This window comes from Notolepis coatsorum, assembly GCF_963971535.1.
Source record: "Notolepis coatsorum genome assembly, chromosome: 9".
Classification (NCBI taxonomy): domain Eukaryota; kingdom Metazoa; phylum Chordata; class Actinopteri; order Aulopiformes; family Paralepididae; genus Notolepis; species Notolepis coatsorum.
Window position 1 is genome coordinate 68,464,696 of NC_140173.1, and position 15,953 is coordinate 68,480,648.

Sequence of the window (15,953 nt, forward strand, 5' to 3'; positions counted from 1 at the left end):
TATATGTGTATATGTACGTATATTAGTATCGTTTGACAATTTCTCTTTTTGGTAGCTGTGTGTATTGAAAAAGGGAGATACAACTTTTGGTTATCAGTTTTACCTGGTAGTCGACCTTTATTAATTGGTTATTAACGGTTAACTGTGAGGCTTAAAATCTGCAATAAACCAATGGACTCATGTGTGTGATGCCCCATTAACAATTAACAACCATAAAAGGCAACAATACTTTGATTTGTATTTTTATTAAAGGGATAGTTGTGATGTTTGGAACCTTAACCCTATTTCCTACCAATGATGTTGTTGATCCGTATAGTCATTTCAATGGGGTCAAGCTCCCGTCAGGCTGACTGAAGACAACTGAAATCTACCTTGTGTGCACTGTGGATTAGGTAACAGTTGTCCTCAGTCAGCTTGTACAGACAGGAGCCTGACCCCATTGACTTTGCATTGGTTTGTGGCTAACTAGCCAGAGTTGGCATGAGGAACAGCATGGATTGTGCTGAGAAAGGACTCTACCGATCAACATTGTCATTGGTAAATGCAAACTGAAATGAAATATTACCCTTGTTGAATGTGATCAAAGTGGGTCGTTTCGGGCTAAAAGGAATAAAGGTATAATTACAGAATAGTTAGTTAACAAGATGACTCATTTACAGTGTCTATGAATATCCCCCGTGTCTACAGTGTCTATGAATATTCCCTGTGTCTACAGTGTCTATGAATATTCCCTGTGTCTACAGTGTCTATGAATATTCCCTGTGTCTACAGTGTCTATGAATATTCCCTGTGTCTACAGTGTCTATGAATATCCCCTGTGTAAGATGGCTCTATGAGACTGGTACTGTGAGTGTTGTGATGCTTACCTTCTGATGAGGGATAATGGACATGGGGGACTCAAGTCTTGGTGTTGAAGCCATTGGGGTCGGGCGCTTTGACCTGCAGCAAAGCAAATGAATCAATAAAGAATAAATACATAGAATACATGGATCGGGCGGTAGGGTGGTGTAGCGGAGATTGCGCTCGTCACCAATGCAAGAGGCTGCGGCCTCGACTCCTGGAGTCAGCATTGCCTCCGACTTGGGCCAGCCGTCATACTAACTCGTTTGGCTGGGTTAGGGGGAGGGAAGTCGAGGGTGGTAATCTGGCGTTGTGGACAGCGACGCCTACAGGTCAGGTCTGGGCGCTTGCTCAGCGGAGGCAGGACTTGATGAAGGCAGCGTGACCTCCCACGCGTTACACTTCACTTTAAGAAAGTGAATATCAGGAAGGCAGCAGGACCGGACGGCATCCCCGGCCGCGTCCTAAAAGTCTGTGCCGACCAACTGGCCCCGGTATTCACTGACATATTTAACCTGTCCTTAGAACAGGCTGTCATCCCCACCTGTTTGAAGAAGTCCACCATCATCCCTGTACCCAAAAAATCTACGCCCACTTGCCTCAACGACTACCGCCCTGTAGCTCTCACCTCCATAGCCATGAAGTGCTTTGAAAAGCTAGTGAAGGGCTACATCTGTTCCTCCCTCCCCATCAACCTGGACCCCCTGCAATTTGCATACCGCCCCAACAGGTCCACGGAGGACGCCATAGCCCATGTGCTGCACACAGCAGCATCACACCTGGACAAGAGGCAGGGGAACTATGTGAGAATGCTATTCATCGACTACAGCTCAGCATTCAATACCATAGTCCCCTCCAAACTCATAGCCAAGCTCAGGGACCTGGGCTTGAACTATGACCTCTGCCAGTGGGTCTTGGACTTCCTGACAGGCAGACCCCAGGTGGTGAGAGCAGGCAACTGCACCTCCTCATCCATCACCCTCAACATAGGGGCCCCACAGGGCTGTGTTCTGAGTCCCCTCCTCTACTCCCTGTACACACATGACTGTGTGGCTCAGCGGAGCAACAACACAATCATCAAATTTGCTGACGACACAGTAGTGGTGGGCCTGATCTCTGCAAACGACGAGAGGGCCTACCTGGAAGAGGTCAAGGTCCTGGCGGGATGGTGCCAGGAGAACAGACTCTCCCTGAACGTCAGCAAAACAAAGGAGATGATTGTGGACTTTAGGAGGTCGGGGTCAGGGACTACAGCCCCCTCAGCATCGACGGGGCACCGGTTGAGAGAGTGAACAGTTTTAAGTACCTCGGAGTCCACATTTCCGAGGACTTGACATGGACCACACACATTGACAGTGTTGTGAAGAAGGCACGACAACGCCTCTACTTCCTCAGGCGCCTAAGGAAGTTCCAAGTCAGTCAGAAGATCCTTAAGAACTTCTACTCATGTACAATAGAGAGCATCCTGACTGGCAATATCACCTCCTGGTTTGAGAATAGCACCGCACAAGACCGTATCAGACTACAGAGAGTGGCACGTTCAGCCGAACGTACAATAGGAGGGGGGCTTCCCACCCTCCAGAACATTTACAACAAGCGGTGCAGGGGTAAGGCCAAGAGAATCATCAAGGACTCCAGCCACCCAAACAACTGCCTCTTTGAACTGCTGCGGTCAGGCAAGCGATACCGGAGTCTCATGGCGAGCACAGAAAGACTCAGAAGAAGCTTCTATCCCCAGGCCATCAGGCTGCTCAACGAACAATAAACACTATGCAACAACCATCAAATGCACACAGCACACACATCCACACGCGCACACTCACTTTAAACAAACAACACACTGCAGCACCCACTCTCCACACTTTAGATCACCTAAACACACTTTATATTTATTGGTAAAGGATTTGCACTACAACTCGTACACCTTACTGTAAATTGTACCTAAACTGTACCTCATCCCATTTCTGCTTTGCACTATATAGTATTGTATATTAGTACATTGCATAGTATATTGTATGGTAACTCAGTTACTTCTATTCTGCATCGAACATTGTACATATGTCTATACTGAACACTGTGACCTCTATTTTTACTTCTTTTTACATGCTACTTTATTTTATTTCATACTTATCTTGTCTAGCACAGTCTCTGGAGCGTAACAGTAAGAAGCATTTTGTATAAAAGTATTCTGTACTTCTGTATGACAACTATTAAAGAAACTTGAACTTGAAACTTGAAACCAATGAGAGTCCTCGCTGCCAGGTGAAAAGAGAGCCACTGGCGGTCTCCGCATATGTCGGAGGAAGCATGCGGTAGACTTCAGGGTTCCCTTGTACCGACCAGTAGGAGGAACATGCGCACAACGACCAGGTAGGGGAGGGGGGGAATTGGCATAACGACTAAATTGGGATGGGGAGAAAAAGAGAAAAATTGGAGAAAGAGAGGATAAAAAAAAAGAAAAAAAAAGAATGGATCGATGATTAATAAAAAAAGTTTTGCATTCTGTGTCAACACAATGAGAAGGTAAATAGTGTCTTGTTCAGTTGTCCTAATGGTGTCAACACAATGAGAAGGTAAATAGTAGGGGTGTAATGATGCAACCTCACAACGATTAATTTCGATTACGATTATTCAGGTAACGATTCAATGCATCATGAAACTCTTCATTTGACCACGATTCGATTCGATTCGATACATTTTCGATACATTTCCGATCAGTTAATTCCCCAAAACATTTTGAATACACAAATGTGGCTGGGGGAACTGATTCACTCAGCATGAATGGACTATAGGTCAATAAAAACAATACACAAAAAGAAAACATAAAAAAAAGAAAAAACGTTTATTTATTTATTTTTTTATTTCTATTCATTTAGATTATAATCGATTCTAACATATTCAAATTGATGCATCGATTCTAACACATTAGAATTGATGCATTTCGATTAATCGATGCATCGTTACACCCCTAGTAAATAGTGTGTTGGTCAGTCATCCTAATGGTGTCAACACAATGAGAAGGTAAATAGTGTCTTGTTCAGTCGTCCTAATGGTGTCAACACAATGAGAAGGTAAATAGTGTCTTGTTCAGTCGTCCTAATGGTGTTAACACAATGAGAAGGTCAATTGTGTGTTGGTCAGTCGTCGTAATGGTGTCAACACAATGAGAAGGTCAATTGTGTGTTGGTCAGTCGTCCTAATGGTGTCAACACAATGAGAAGGTCAATAGTGTGTTGGTCAATCATCCTAATGGTGTCAACACAATGAGAAGGTCAATTGTGTGTTGGTCAGTCGTCGTAATGGTGTCAACACAATGAGAAGGTCAATAGTGTGTTGGTCAATCATCCTAATGGTGTCAACACAATGAGAAGGTCAATAGTGTGTTGGTCAGTTGTCAAAGAGACAAGGCAGAAAGATACAAAGAGAGAGAGAGAAAAAAAGAGAGAGACAAGTGCAAATGTAACGGATAGTAATAGTAATACACAATGTACAGGTGATTAAACTGGGTATAAAATATATGAATTAGTACTACTGAGTAATAGCACTAATCAGATGTATGTACAGAGTTCCGGTTCCACCGAAGCGCGTCAAATATCTCCGATCCATATGTTATGGTGGATTATGCCGTCGAGCAAATGAACATTGGATATACCAGATGGCGATCAAACAATTGGAATATTCTTTTTGGATTAATCCGGCCACAGGTAAGGGCGATTTGACGTACATTTTTGCTTGATCCTGCAATGTTTTTTACACCGATCGGGCTGATAACCGTTTTTAGTGTTCAATGCGAATGCCGTTACTGACAATAAAATAATCAGAAACTACCCCCCCCCCCCCCCTTTCATGCATTCATGATGGAACATAATAGCTATGATCTAGATTTGATTTCGGGATAATAGCGTATACAGGCAAGACATGGCAACGTGTATAATGGAATCGACGTATACTGCCATAACTAAGCATTTCATGAATTACCCTAGACCTCTCTAAAACCATACTTATATTCACCACGGTATAACACGGGAACGTATGGATGGACAAATTATCTCTTTTTTGCATCTTGACCGGAAGAAACTCAATGTCAAATGACTATAGTATAGATTTAGCTCTACAAACAAGGTGACTAACTCCCATCGTTTACAGCGTGGCAGTAGCTACCACAGGATAAGGCTAATAGCTGGCAGCCAATGAGTTAAGAGTCAGATAGTCCTAACAGTGTTTATTATTAAGAGTCAGATAGTCCTAACAGTTCTCAAGTTCACCCGCCGTTAGTTCTCCAGTCCGCGCCCACGGTTGTGGAGCCTGATGGCTACTGGCGGCCAACAATATCAGACAGACCCAAATAGATTTCCCAAGGTGATAGAATAATGTGTTGACAGCGTTCTGTGGCTTTTATCTTTAGTTATTCATGCTGTACCATGTTCAGCCTCCTATCATACCACGTCAAATAACCTGGGAACCTGTCACTGTGATTGTTACATTTCAACAAAGTACAGACTTTTTTTTTGTATCCACTTTTTCTCCTTATATTTCAATTTTTTCTCCCATCCCAATTTCGTGTTTCCAACTCTCCCCTCCCCTGTCTTGAACGTTGCTTGACTATGCCCCCCACTGGTCGGTTGTAGGGAGGATAGAAGCCTTGCATCACGTGTCCCCTCCGGTACACGAGGAGGCAGCCTGTCACATCTTTTCACCTGCCAGCGCGGACTCTCAGTGGCGAGGTGTAACGCATGGGAGGCTCACACTACCCCCGCTACTTCCTGTCTCTGCTGTGCAGGCGTCCCCCAACCGACCTGTAGGAGTCGCTGTCCACAACTTCCAAATCCCCACCCATCGACTTCCCCTCTCTAACTCTGCCAATTGAGTTAGTATGACGGCTGGTCCAAGCCGGAGGCAATGCTGACACCCGGATTCGAGACCGGAGTCTCTTGCATTGGTGACAAGCGCAATCTCCGCTGCGCCACCCAGCCGCCATAACAAAGTACAGACTTGTTTAGCCCAAACCACTCAGATGATGATAATAATAGGCCCTTTTCACAGCAGACATTTTGACTTGTCATAGATGGGTAAACACAGGTGTAACCTATGTCTATATACTACTATCAACTATGTACTACCGTATGTCTATACTACTATATATTATGCTACTATGCCTATACTACTACCTACTAGGGATGGGCGTGAGTAATCGATTACTCGTAGCTATGAGAAAAATCGATCTTAAATTATTAATAATCTTTCTGAAAAGAAATCTATAATATATATATTTTTTTTTACATACTTGTTTTACATGTATGTGTAATATTATAACAGTTTGTTGGTTTCCTTAAATATACGTATACGTGAATGAACAAAAAAAAGTTAAATCTTTTTTTTTTGTAAAAAAATTAAATGTATTTTTATTTTATTTCTTTTTTCTTTTCGAGTAATACACAATCACTTGAGTATAGCATGCGATCAATCTATCTGGATTTTTCTTAAAAATGCCCATCCCTACTACCTACTATGCTACTATGTCTATACTACTATATGGGGCATTCTACCGAATTAGTTCAAAGTGCTGTCCCACAACAAGAAAAACTATTTAACAAAACAATTAAGTATTCAGACATAGATATTTACTAAGAATATGTTATGATCTATTTAAACCCAAGGCATTAAATTAGATTGTGATGAGCTAAATATATACAAAATCATCATTTATAGGGTACTTTCTATTGGGAAGTAGCTGTCCAAACCCTGACCCGTAAAATGAAATGTATGTAAATAACACTTAATTTTTTTTTAGATTTAGTTCAATGGTGTAATTTCAAAGATCTTCGTGATTAAGTTTAAACAGAAGTTGAAAGATTTAGATTTATTGTGGGTTTAATTTTTTTATTAAAAAACTATACTCAAAAAAGCGTGTCCATAGTTTTCATGTCACTACCGAAACACAGGAGTTTTAGTCCATTGGCTGAGCCTGGTTTTTAGCCACACCCCTGCATTTTTGACCAGGCATTGACACTGCCTCCCTGTCCCTCATGGCTGCAATATAAGTAGCTAAATCCCATACTTTTGAAATAAATGTGTTCCAAAGTCTGAAAATCGGTGTGTAACTTTAATAATAGTCACCACCGAACATATTCTCTTCAATTAAGTAAACTTGTTGGGGTTTCATGTGGAATATTATGTTTTTATGTGTGTACACCTCTTCAAAGATGTGTATGCTAGCCATGTGCTTGCTAGCATTCTTTAGTTATGCTCAAAGTTAGCCAGAATTGTCACTACCGAAACAGTGACTACCGAAACATATGGTAACATTTCGGTAGTGATGTGATCATTTCAGTAGTGACAAAATGGAATGGTAAGTAGTTAAATTCCATCATTTTGAAATAAATGTGTTCCAAAGTCTGAAAATCAAACTTTAAGAATGGAACACATATTCTCTTCAATAAGGTAAACTTTTGGGGGTTTTATGCTAAATATTATGTTTTTATGTATTATGCAGTCACTACCGAAACACTGGTTTGTAAAAAAAATTAAGTATATTGAGTTATAAACTAAAATGTTATGATACTGATTGGTTAAATGTACGTTCAATTTCATCAATCATTAACTCTGAAATCAATATGATCAGTGTTATGCATTTTACAGAGAAAGATTGCTTTTAGATTTTGATCTAATTGTATCAATTGAACTTAGAAATTTGGTAAAAATGTAATTTTTATTGATTTAATTGTGAAAACCTTCAAGAAATGTAAAAAAAAAAAAATCTTTAGAGGGGCAGCTGGGTGGCGCAGCGGACACTGCGCTCGTCACCAACGCAAGAGACACCGGTATAGAATCCGGCTGTCAGCATTGCCTCCGGCTTGGGCCAGCCGTCATACTAACTCAATTGGCAGAGTTAGCGGGAGGTGAGTCGATGGGTGGTAATCTGGACGTTGTAAAACAGCGACTCCTACAGGTCGATCAGGGCGCCTGCACAGCAAAGACAGGAAAATGGCGGGGGCCGTGTGAGCCTCCTACACGTTACTCCTCGCCAAATGAGAGTCCGCGCTGGCAGGTGAAAAGAAGTGACTGGCTGCCTCCACATGTATCGGAGGGGACATGTGATGGGCCTCTATCCTCCCTACGACTAGCCAGTGGGGGGCACATGCGAGCAACGATCAAGACAGGGGAGGGGAGAATTGGCACGGCTAAATTGGGATGGGAGAAAAAATTGAAAAATGGAGGAGAAAAAGTGGACAAAAAAAAAACTCTTTAGAGAAGGGAAGTAAACACAATCGTAACAGGTTAATATAATACCTTTTTACTATAGTGTATTACTATGTTTCGGTAGTGACAATTTTTGGGAGAGGAAAAACATTCCAAAATATTCTGAAAATACAATATAAAAATTGCCGGTACGCTCACTAGATATATGTACTTTAGATATGGTACAATATATATTCGGACAAAGTTTTGGGAATAAACATACACAATTTCTAAATAATTTCCAACCTGACTTTCAACCAATTCGGTAGAATGGCCCATATACCATGCTACTATAGTAGCATAGTATATAGTAGTATAGACATAGTAGCATAGTAGGTAGTAGTATAGGCATAGTATCATAGTACATAGTAGTATAGACATAGTAGCATAGTAGATAGTAGTATAGGCATATATGCCTATACTACTATCTACTATCTACTATGCTACTATGTCTATACTACTATGTACTATGATACTATGCATATACTACTACGCTACTATGTCTATACTACTGTATACTATGTACTATGCCTATATTACTGCCAACTATGCTAATATGTCTCTACTACTATGCACTCAAGACTGTAGCACTCAAGTTCGACTCTGTTTGACGAACAATACCACTTACTCTTAGCTGCCAGAGTTGTACCCTTCCTTCCTGCTGACTTTTTTAGTAAATCACTTTGGATAAAAGCATCAGCTAAATGACTAAACGTAAATGTAAACATGCGTAATCTGTGAATACTTCAGCCTATAGGTAAATTCAATCAATCGGCTATTTTTAACCACATATTAATCGACGGACTAATCCGACTTACATGGCCGCGTTGTGTCGTCGCTACAATGCGCCGTCTCGTGAAATGATGAAACCTGCAGACGCAGAAGTGCATCTATGCATGATAATTGACTCTTCAAAAGTAATTCCATGAGAGGAAATCAAATTCCCGGAGAGATTATACGCACACCGCACTGTGTCAACAGAGTACATTGGCACATATTTTCAGTCCACCGCGAACAAAGATTTAATCACCCTGATGCACATGGTGATTACGGAGGGGTTTACACTCGTCTGAGACGAGACTCTGAGGAAAAGGCACTACGGTATATTGTGTGTATTAGTGAAGTGGAGAGAAACACTTGGTGGTAAAAACCCTCTCGGTCTGCGGCTGGCCGAGTTCGCACTCCCGACCTGAATCCTACAGCGAGGCGGAGGAACTGACCCGCTGAGGAGCTGCAGGAGCCTGTAGAAGGCTGTGGAAAAAGTCCTTGGGAGTTGGAAGACATCTCTGTGATATACTATAGCAGGATGATTACTTATATAATATTTATTCTGTACTTGACCTCGATACCATAGAACTAAGTTCAGATCAAACTGAATGAATCAAGATCCTGCAAATGCATCTTGAAACGCCTCAGAGTTAACCATTTTCAAGATGCATTTGCAGGATCTTGATTCATTCAGTTTGATCTGAACTTAGTTCTATGGTATCGAGGTCAAGTACAGAATAAATATTATATAAGTAATCATCCTGCTATAGTATTTAAGAACTTGCCAATGAAATAAAGGCCTTTTATCTTCGAGTGACATAGTCACACCCTCTACCAAAGACCTTCCTTTTTATTAGAACTACATGTATCTCTAGCTCTCCTGTTCCACAGTCTTCTAATCTACACCTCTACTACTGATGGAATGAATGACGTTTTTTTCTCTCTCTGCCCTCCAAGTAAAGTGTGAAAAGTCATGTTCAAAACATCTTGAGGAAGGGCGGCTGATTGGCGCAGTGGGCAAGGCGCTCACCACAGGAAACGCTGAGTTAGAGGATTTGACGTTGTGGACAGCGGCTTCTACAGGTCGGTTTGGTGACACCGGTGCGACGGAAGCAGGAAGTAGCGGGGGCAGCGTGATCCTCCCACGCGTTACTCCTTGCCACTGAGAGTTCGAGCTGCTGAAAAGATGCGACAGGCTGCCTCCTCGTGTACCGGAGGGGACACGTGATGCAAGGCTTCTGTCCTCACTACAACCGACCTGTGGGAGGCATAGTCTAGCAACGATCAAGACAGGGGAGGGAGGAATTGGATAAAATACGAAATTGGGATGGGAGAAAAATAGAAAATGGGGAGAAAAAGCGGATTAAAAAAAAAACATCTTGAGGAAGAGCTGCTCCCTGAAAGGCCCGGTCAGTGATCCGAACACAGAGAGGATGAGAAGCCACACCACCGTCAATAAGGAACACAGAGGATGAGAAGCCACACCACCGTCAAAGGAACACAGAGGATGAGAAGCCACACCATCCACTTCCTCTGTACATCTGGAAGGGCATGGCTTAAGAGAGGCCTTGTGTGTTCAATAACGCTATTACACTGCGTCCTTCACAAAGGAAAGGATACTGGAGACTTAATGGATTGACTCGGCTGAACGTGTAAATGAGGTGATTCGCATCCTTTTATTTACTATAATACTACCTACTATGCTAATATGTCTATACTACTATCTACTATGTACTATACTACTATTCCTATATCACTACCTACTATGCTAATATGTCTATACTACTATCTACTATGCTAATAGTCTATACTACTATCTACTATGTACTTGAAGACTCTAACAGGAGCACTCATTAAAGGGTACTACAACAATGCTTGCACCTCATGGTACCAAAGCACCTCAAAGGCCCTAAAACCAAGGCTACAAACATCACAAAAACTGGTCAGACTACTGCTTGGCCTTACTCACAAAACCCACCTCACCCCTGCACATTTTGACTACCTAGGATGGCTTAGAGTAGACGACACAGTACAGCAACTTGCAATGGGCCTGGTCTTCTACAAGATACACTACACCACTAAGATACCCAAAGGTCAGTGAATACCACGACCACAACACCAGAAGGAGTTCCACAAATCATGTTCAACCCAGATTCGGCTCAAACAAGGGACTAAACACGTTTTGCAATTATGTGGAACGCCCTACCCACAGCCGTAAAATAATGTTAATCCCTAGGCTACCCTCCTTCAAAACCTCTCTCAAAGAGCACCTACGGGTGGCTGCAATTAGGAACTGTCCCCGGTAAATGTCCATATCCCCCACCCACCCACCCCCCTCCAATGTACAGTTTCTTCCCCTTCGGATGTATATATTTTTCTTGTGATCTTTTTTTTTTCTTACACAGTACTGTATATTTGTATGTCTTGTATGTCATAAATGTCCTGATGAATTGAAAATGGAGGACCCTGATGTAAACAAGATGAAAGTATTTTTCTGGTCTGCATCCTCGTAGCAGTCGTTTGTATTGAGCCGTACTGTATTGTACCCATTCTGCAATCTGTTAATAAAGTTTTCAATCAATCAATCATTGTGAGTTGGTTGAATAGTGGCCTCTTTTGTAGCCGCTCCGGCTTCGATGAGAGCTGTGTGTGAGTTGGTGATAAGTGGACAGGAAGGGAAATGACAGGAGATTGTCTGGTAGATGGAGGGAGGGGTTTAAGCATTGTACAAAGCTGAACTCAAGACACAATCCACCGGCGTCTCTCCCTCGCTGCCGGCCCGGCTGGCAAAATTCAATAGCAGTTTTTTCCGAAAGGATTCTTTGGCGTCGTTGCCCTCCGTCTGTTCTGCAGAAACACCTCCAAGAGGAACTGCCTTGGAACATTATATCTGTATGTCGTGTGTGTCATAAATGTCATGATGAATTGAAAATGGGGGACCCTGATGTAAACAAGACAAAAGTCTTTCTCTGGTCTGCATCCCCTTAACAATTATGTCTATTGAGCCGTACTGTATTGTACCCATTCTGCAATCTGTTAATACAATTTTCAAAGCAGCAGAGATGTGACGCACTCGCACACAAAGTGAAAAGGACTGGTGGCCCGGAGGACTCGATGTGTTGTTCTGACCTTTCGCTGGGTTCACATGAGGAATGCGAAGTGAAGTGAAGGAGAAAGAACATCATCTTCGATCTCAAGCCAATGGTCGAACACAAACATCTTAATGTTCCGTGCAGGGAACGCCCAGGGAGATTGGAACTGTGGTGGCTTTCTCCTCTCTGGACGTTTACTATTACTGAAGTGGAAGCATGTCTCCACACCTACACACAGCAGTTGGATGAAGGACGTCCTACAGGCTCTAAACCTAGAGAAAAACAAGGTTCTAATTGAAAGGATCTCTAGCGTGTAGAACTGTTGTTGTTGTTGTTGTGAAAATGATGACTAAAGCCCTTTGATCACTATCCCCCTGGATATCAATTCGATTCTGACTCTGCAGAGTGTCAAAATGTCCTTGAGCACGACACTTAACCCCTGAGCAGGTTGGCACCTTGCATGGTTGTCTCCGCCATCGGTGAGTGAATGGGTGAATGTGAGGCATACAGTAAGTTGTAAAGCGCTTTAGATAAAAGCTGTTATATGAATGCAGTCTATTTACCAAACGTAAACAAATAAGTAAGAAACAAGAGTGGAGAAACGTGATACAAGAACACCTGGTCAGTTCTCAAATAATGGGAGTAAAACAGGTCCTAACACTACTACTTACTACTACTAGCACTAATACTACTACTACTACTACTACTACTACTACTACTACTACTACTACTACTACTACTACTACTACTACTACTAATGATACTACTACTAATAAAACTACTAGCAGTAATACTACTACTAATAATAAACTATTACTAATAAAACTAATAATAATACTACTACTAATAAAACTAATAATAATACTACTACTAATACAACTACTAGCACTAATACTACTAGTAATAATACTACTACTAATAAAACTACTAGCACTAATACTACTAATAATAATACTACTAATAATACTACTACTAGCACTAATAATAATACTAGCACTACTACTAATACTAATACTACTAATACTGGGGGGGGCAGGTGGCGCACGCACGGAGATTACGTTCGTCACCAACACCGGGAGACACTGGATTCGCCTGTTCGAATCCAGCTCCCGGCGTTGCTATCAGCTTGGCTGGCCTCTCACACTGATACAATTGGCTGTATCAGGGGGTGGGAAAGCTGAAGGGTGGGTCCTGGGCGTTGTGGACAGCGACCCCTACAGTTCGGTCGGGGCGCCTGCTCAGCAAGGGTTGGAACTAAGGAGAGATAGTGTGGCCTCCCACACGCTACACTCTCCCCGGTGAGAACCTGCGCGGCCAGGTTGGCCTGCCCCAGGCTGCACATGCGTCGGAGGAAAGCATGTGACAGTCTCCGGTCTCCCGGACCAACAGTAGGGGAAAGTACGCAACAACCAGGAAGGGTGGGATGGGAGAAAAAATCGGGAAAAAGGAGGGGAAGAAAGATAAAATAAAAAAATAAAAAATACTACTAATACTAATAATACTAGTAATACTACTAGCACTAATACTACTAATAATACTACGATCACAAATAATACTACTAATACTAATAGCACCAATACTACTACTAATATGAATAATACTACTAGCACTAATACTACTACTAATACTACTACTAATAATACTAGTAGCACTAATACTACTACTAATAACAACACTAATAATACTAGTAGTACTAATACTACTACTACTAATAATAACAACAGCAACATCACAATAATTGGGCTTTGAAAATGAAAAACAAACATTTGAAGCAACGGTTGTGATGGGATGATCAAGAGAAGAGGTTTGAGATCAGGTCAGCAGGCCAACCCTCAGCGGGATCCTCTCTCATCTTAACGGCTCCCTGACAACGGCTGTATCGATTCCTTTCCTGCGCTTCAGTGGTTGGGGCGCTGATGGAGGGAGAACTGCTGGAGAAGCACAGCAGGGGGCTGGTGGTGGTGGTGGTGATGTCTCTCTCTAGAGCGGCCGATTCCCAGGTAGTTGTTTCTGTTCCACTCGTCAACCAACAGTTTTCCCTACAACTATAGTGTTCCATGTTCAAGAAATCCCCCTCTTGGGCGGATGAGTGGCACAGTGGGCAAGGCGCTCGCCACTAACGCAGGATATGCTGGTATCGAGCCCAGCTCTCGGCATTGCTACCGGCTTGGCCGGCCGTCATAATAACACAATTGGCAGTGTTGGAGGGTGGGAAAGCCGGTGGGTGGGGATTGGACGTTGTGGACAGCGACTCCTACAGATCGGTTGGGTGACACCGGTGCGGCTCGAAACAGGAAGTATCGGGGGAAGCGTGAGCCTCCCACGCGTTACTCCTCGCCACTGAGAGTTCGAGCTGCTGCGGTGAAAAGATGCGACAAGCTGCCTCCTCGTGTACCGGAGGGGACACGTGATGCAAGGCTTCTGTCCTCACTACAGCCGACCAGTGGGAGGCATAGTCTAGCAACGTTCAAGACAGGGGAGGGAAGAATTGGATATAAATTGGGATGGGAGAAAAATAAGAAGAAAAGGTGGATCAAAAAAGAAAAAAGAAATCCCCCTCTTCACCTCAACAGTCAAGCAATGTGTTATAAACACATATAAAACGTGGATAAAAACAAGAGCTATGAGCTACTCTTTGTCCAAAAACTCCTTGAGAAGTTAAGCAGTTGGTATAAATGTGTGTGGTCAGGAACGTGTGCTGCGTCCTTATGGACTCTGAATAGAGCCGTCTCTCAGGGGGAAAGATACTGACTCACACCTGCCGCTGTCCAAACAGATGACGGGACGTGACTCACGCTGTCTCCTGGCCTCAGACGGCCTCCTGCGGTCTGAGTCAGTGAGAGAGCAAACACCACCTATTAGAAGCGAAATTACAGTGACATTTTTACCTAAAAATGCATCTTCAATAACAGACTGGTAAAACTTTCTGGAAGGTCAAATACGTATCAGGAGGAGCAGGCACATCTTACATGGACCTCGGACACGGCCTCTTGTTCTTGATGCTACATGTGGGGTTAACACATTGTGCGCCATAAACGGCGTAAGTCGTTATTGCCCGGCATGCGTTGAACGCCAACAACGGCATATGCCGTTTTTGGGATCAATATTAAATTTTTTCGCCATGGCCTTCATAATTCATCCAGCCAACCTCCGGACTCCAGCGGGACCCAGTATGAGATTGCAACGCCTCAATACCGCCGCCTGGTGGATGGTCGGGCGAGTTACACTCTCGCTAAAACCGGAAGTGCCGATCGGTGCGTCAAGGAAATCCCTCCGGCAGTCACATCTTGTTACGGGACTCCAGACAAACACTCTAGTGCATTTGGATCGCTTTCATAACGCAATAATCTATATGATTTCGGCGTTTATTGCGCCATACAAACCGGAAATGGATGTAGGAGATCGGTGTCAAATAATTGGGATCTTTCTCCTCCAGTCTCATTGGTGCACGGTAAGAGGACACTAACGTTATTTTCAGCCCGATTGTTTATTAATTTCACTGCAAACCATCTGATCAGCGTATCAACCCATAGTAAATAAAGCCGTTACTGACGATCAAGGAATTATAAATGACCCCCCCCCCCTTTCCTTCATGCATGATGAAGCATAATGTATACCGATCATATGCATTTGAAATTTTTTATATAGCATGTATAGGAAATAAACGCCAATCGATAATCTATATGCTTCAGGGCCTATAACTACTGTTTTTGGAATTACAGCAGAAAAGATGAAAAACATTCTTATATTCTCGACGCTAGTAACACAACAATGTATGAATGAAAAAATATAACGTTCCCACATCCTGAACGATAGATAATCGATGTTGAATGGGCCATACTAATGTCAATATAGCAATACAATTTAAAAAGTTATAGCCCTGCAAAGAAGGTAAACATCTCCATAGGCTTTCAACGGTGGCAGACTGGCTATATTGATGGATATAACCCATGGCGACTAATGTGTTAATGTTGTCCTTGATACTACATGTTGATTGATTGATTGAAAACTTTA

The 15,953-nt window shown here is 42.6% G+C and overlaps 1 protein-coding gene across 1 annotated transcript in view; it reads right to left on the minus strand.

The window, feature by feature from the left end:
• Positions 1–15,953, minus strand: part of ldb3a (LIM domain binding 3a) — a 137,622-nt gene that overhangs the window by 50,894 nt on the left and 70,775 nt on the right. Inside the window, exon 3 of the mRNA XM_084321903.1 lies at positions 867–939. Coding sequence (XP_084178029.1) covers positions 867–939 — 73 coding nt within the window. The remainder of the gene's footprint in view (positions 1–866; positions 940–15,953) is intronic.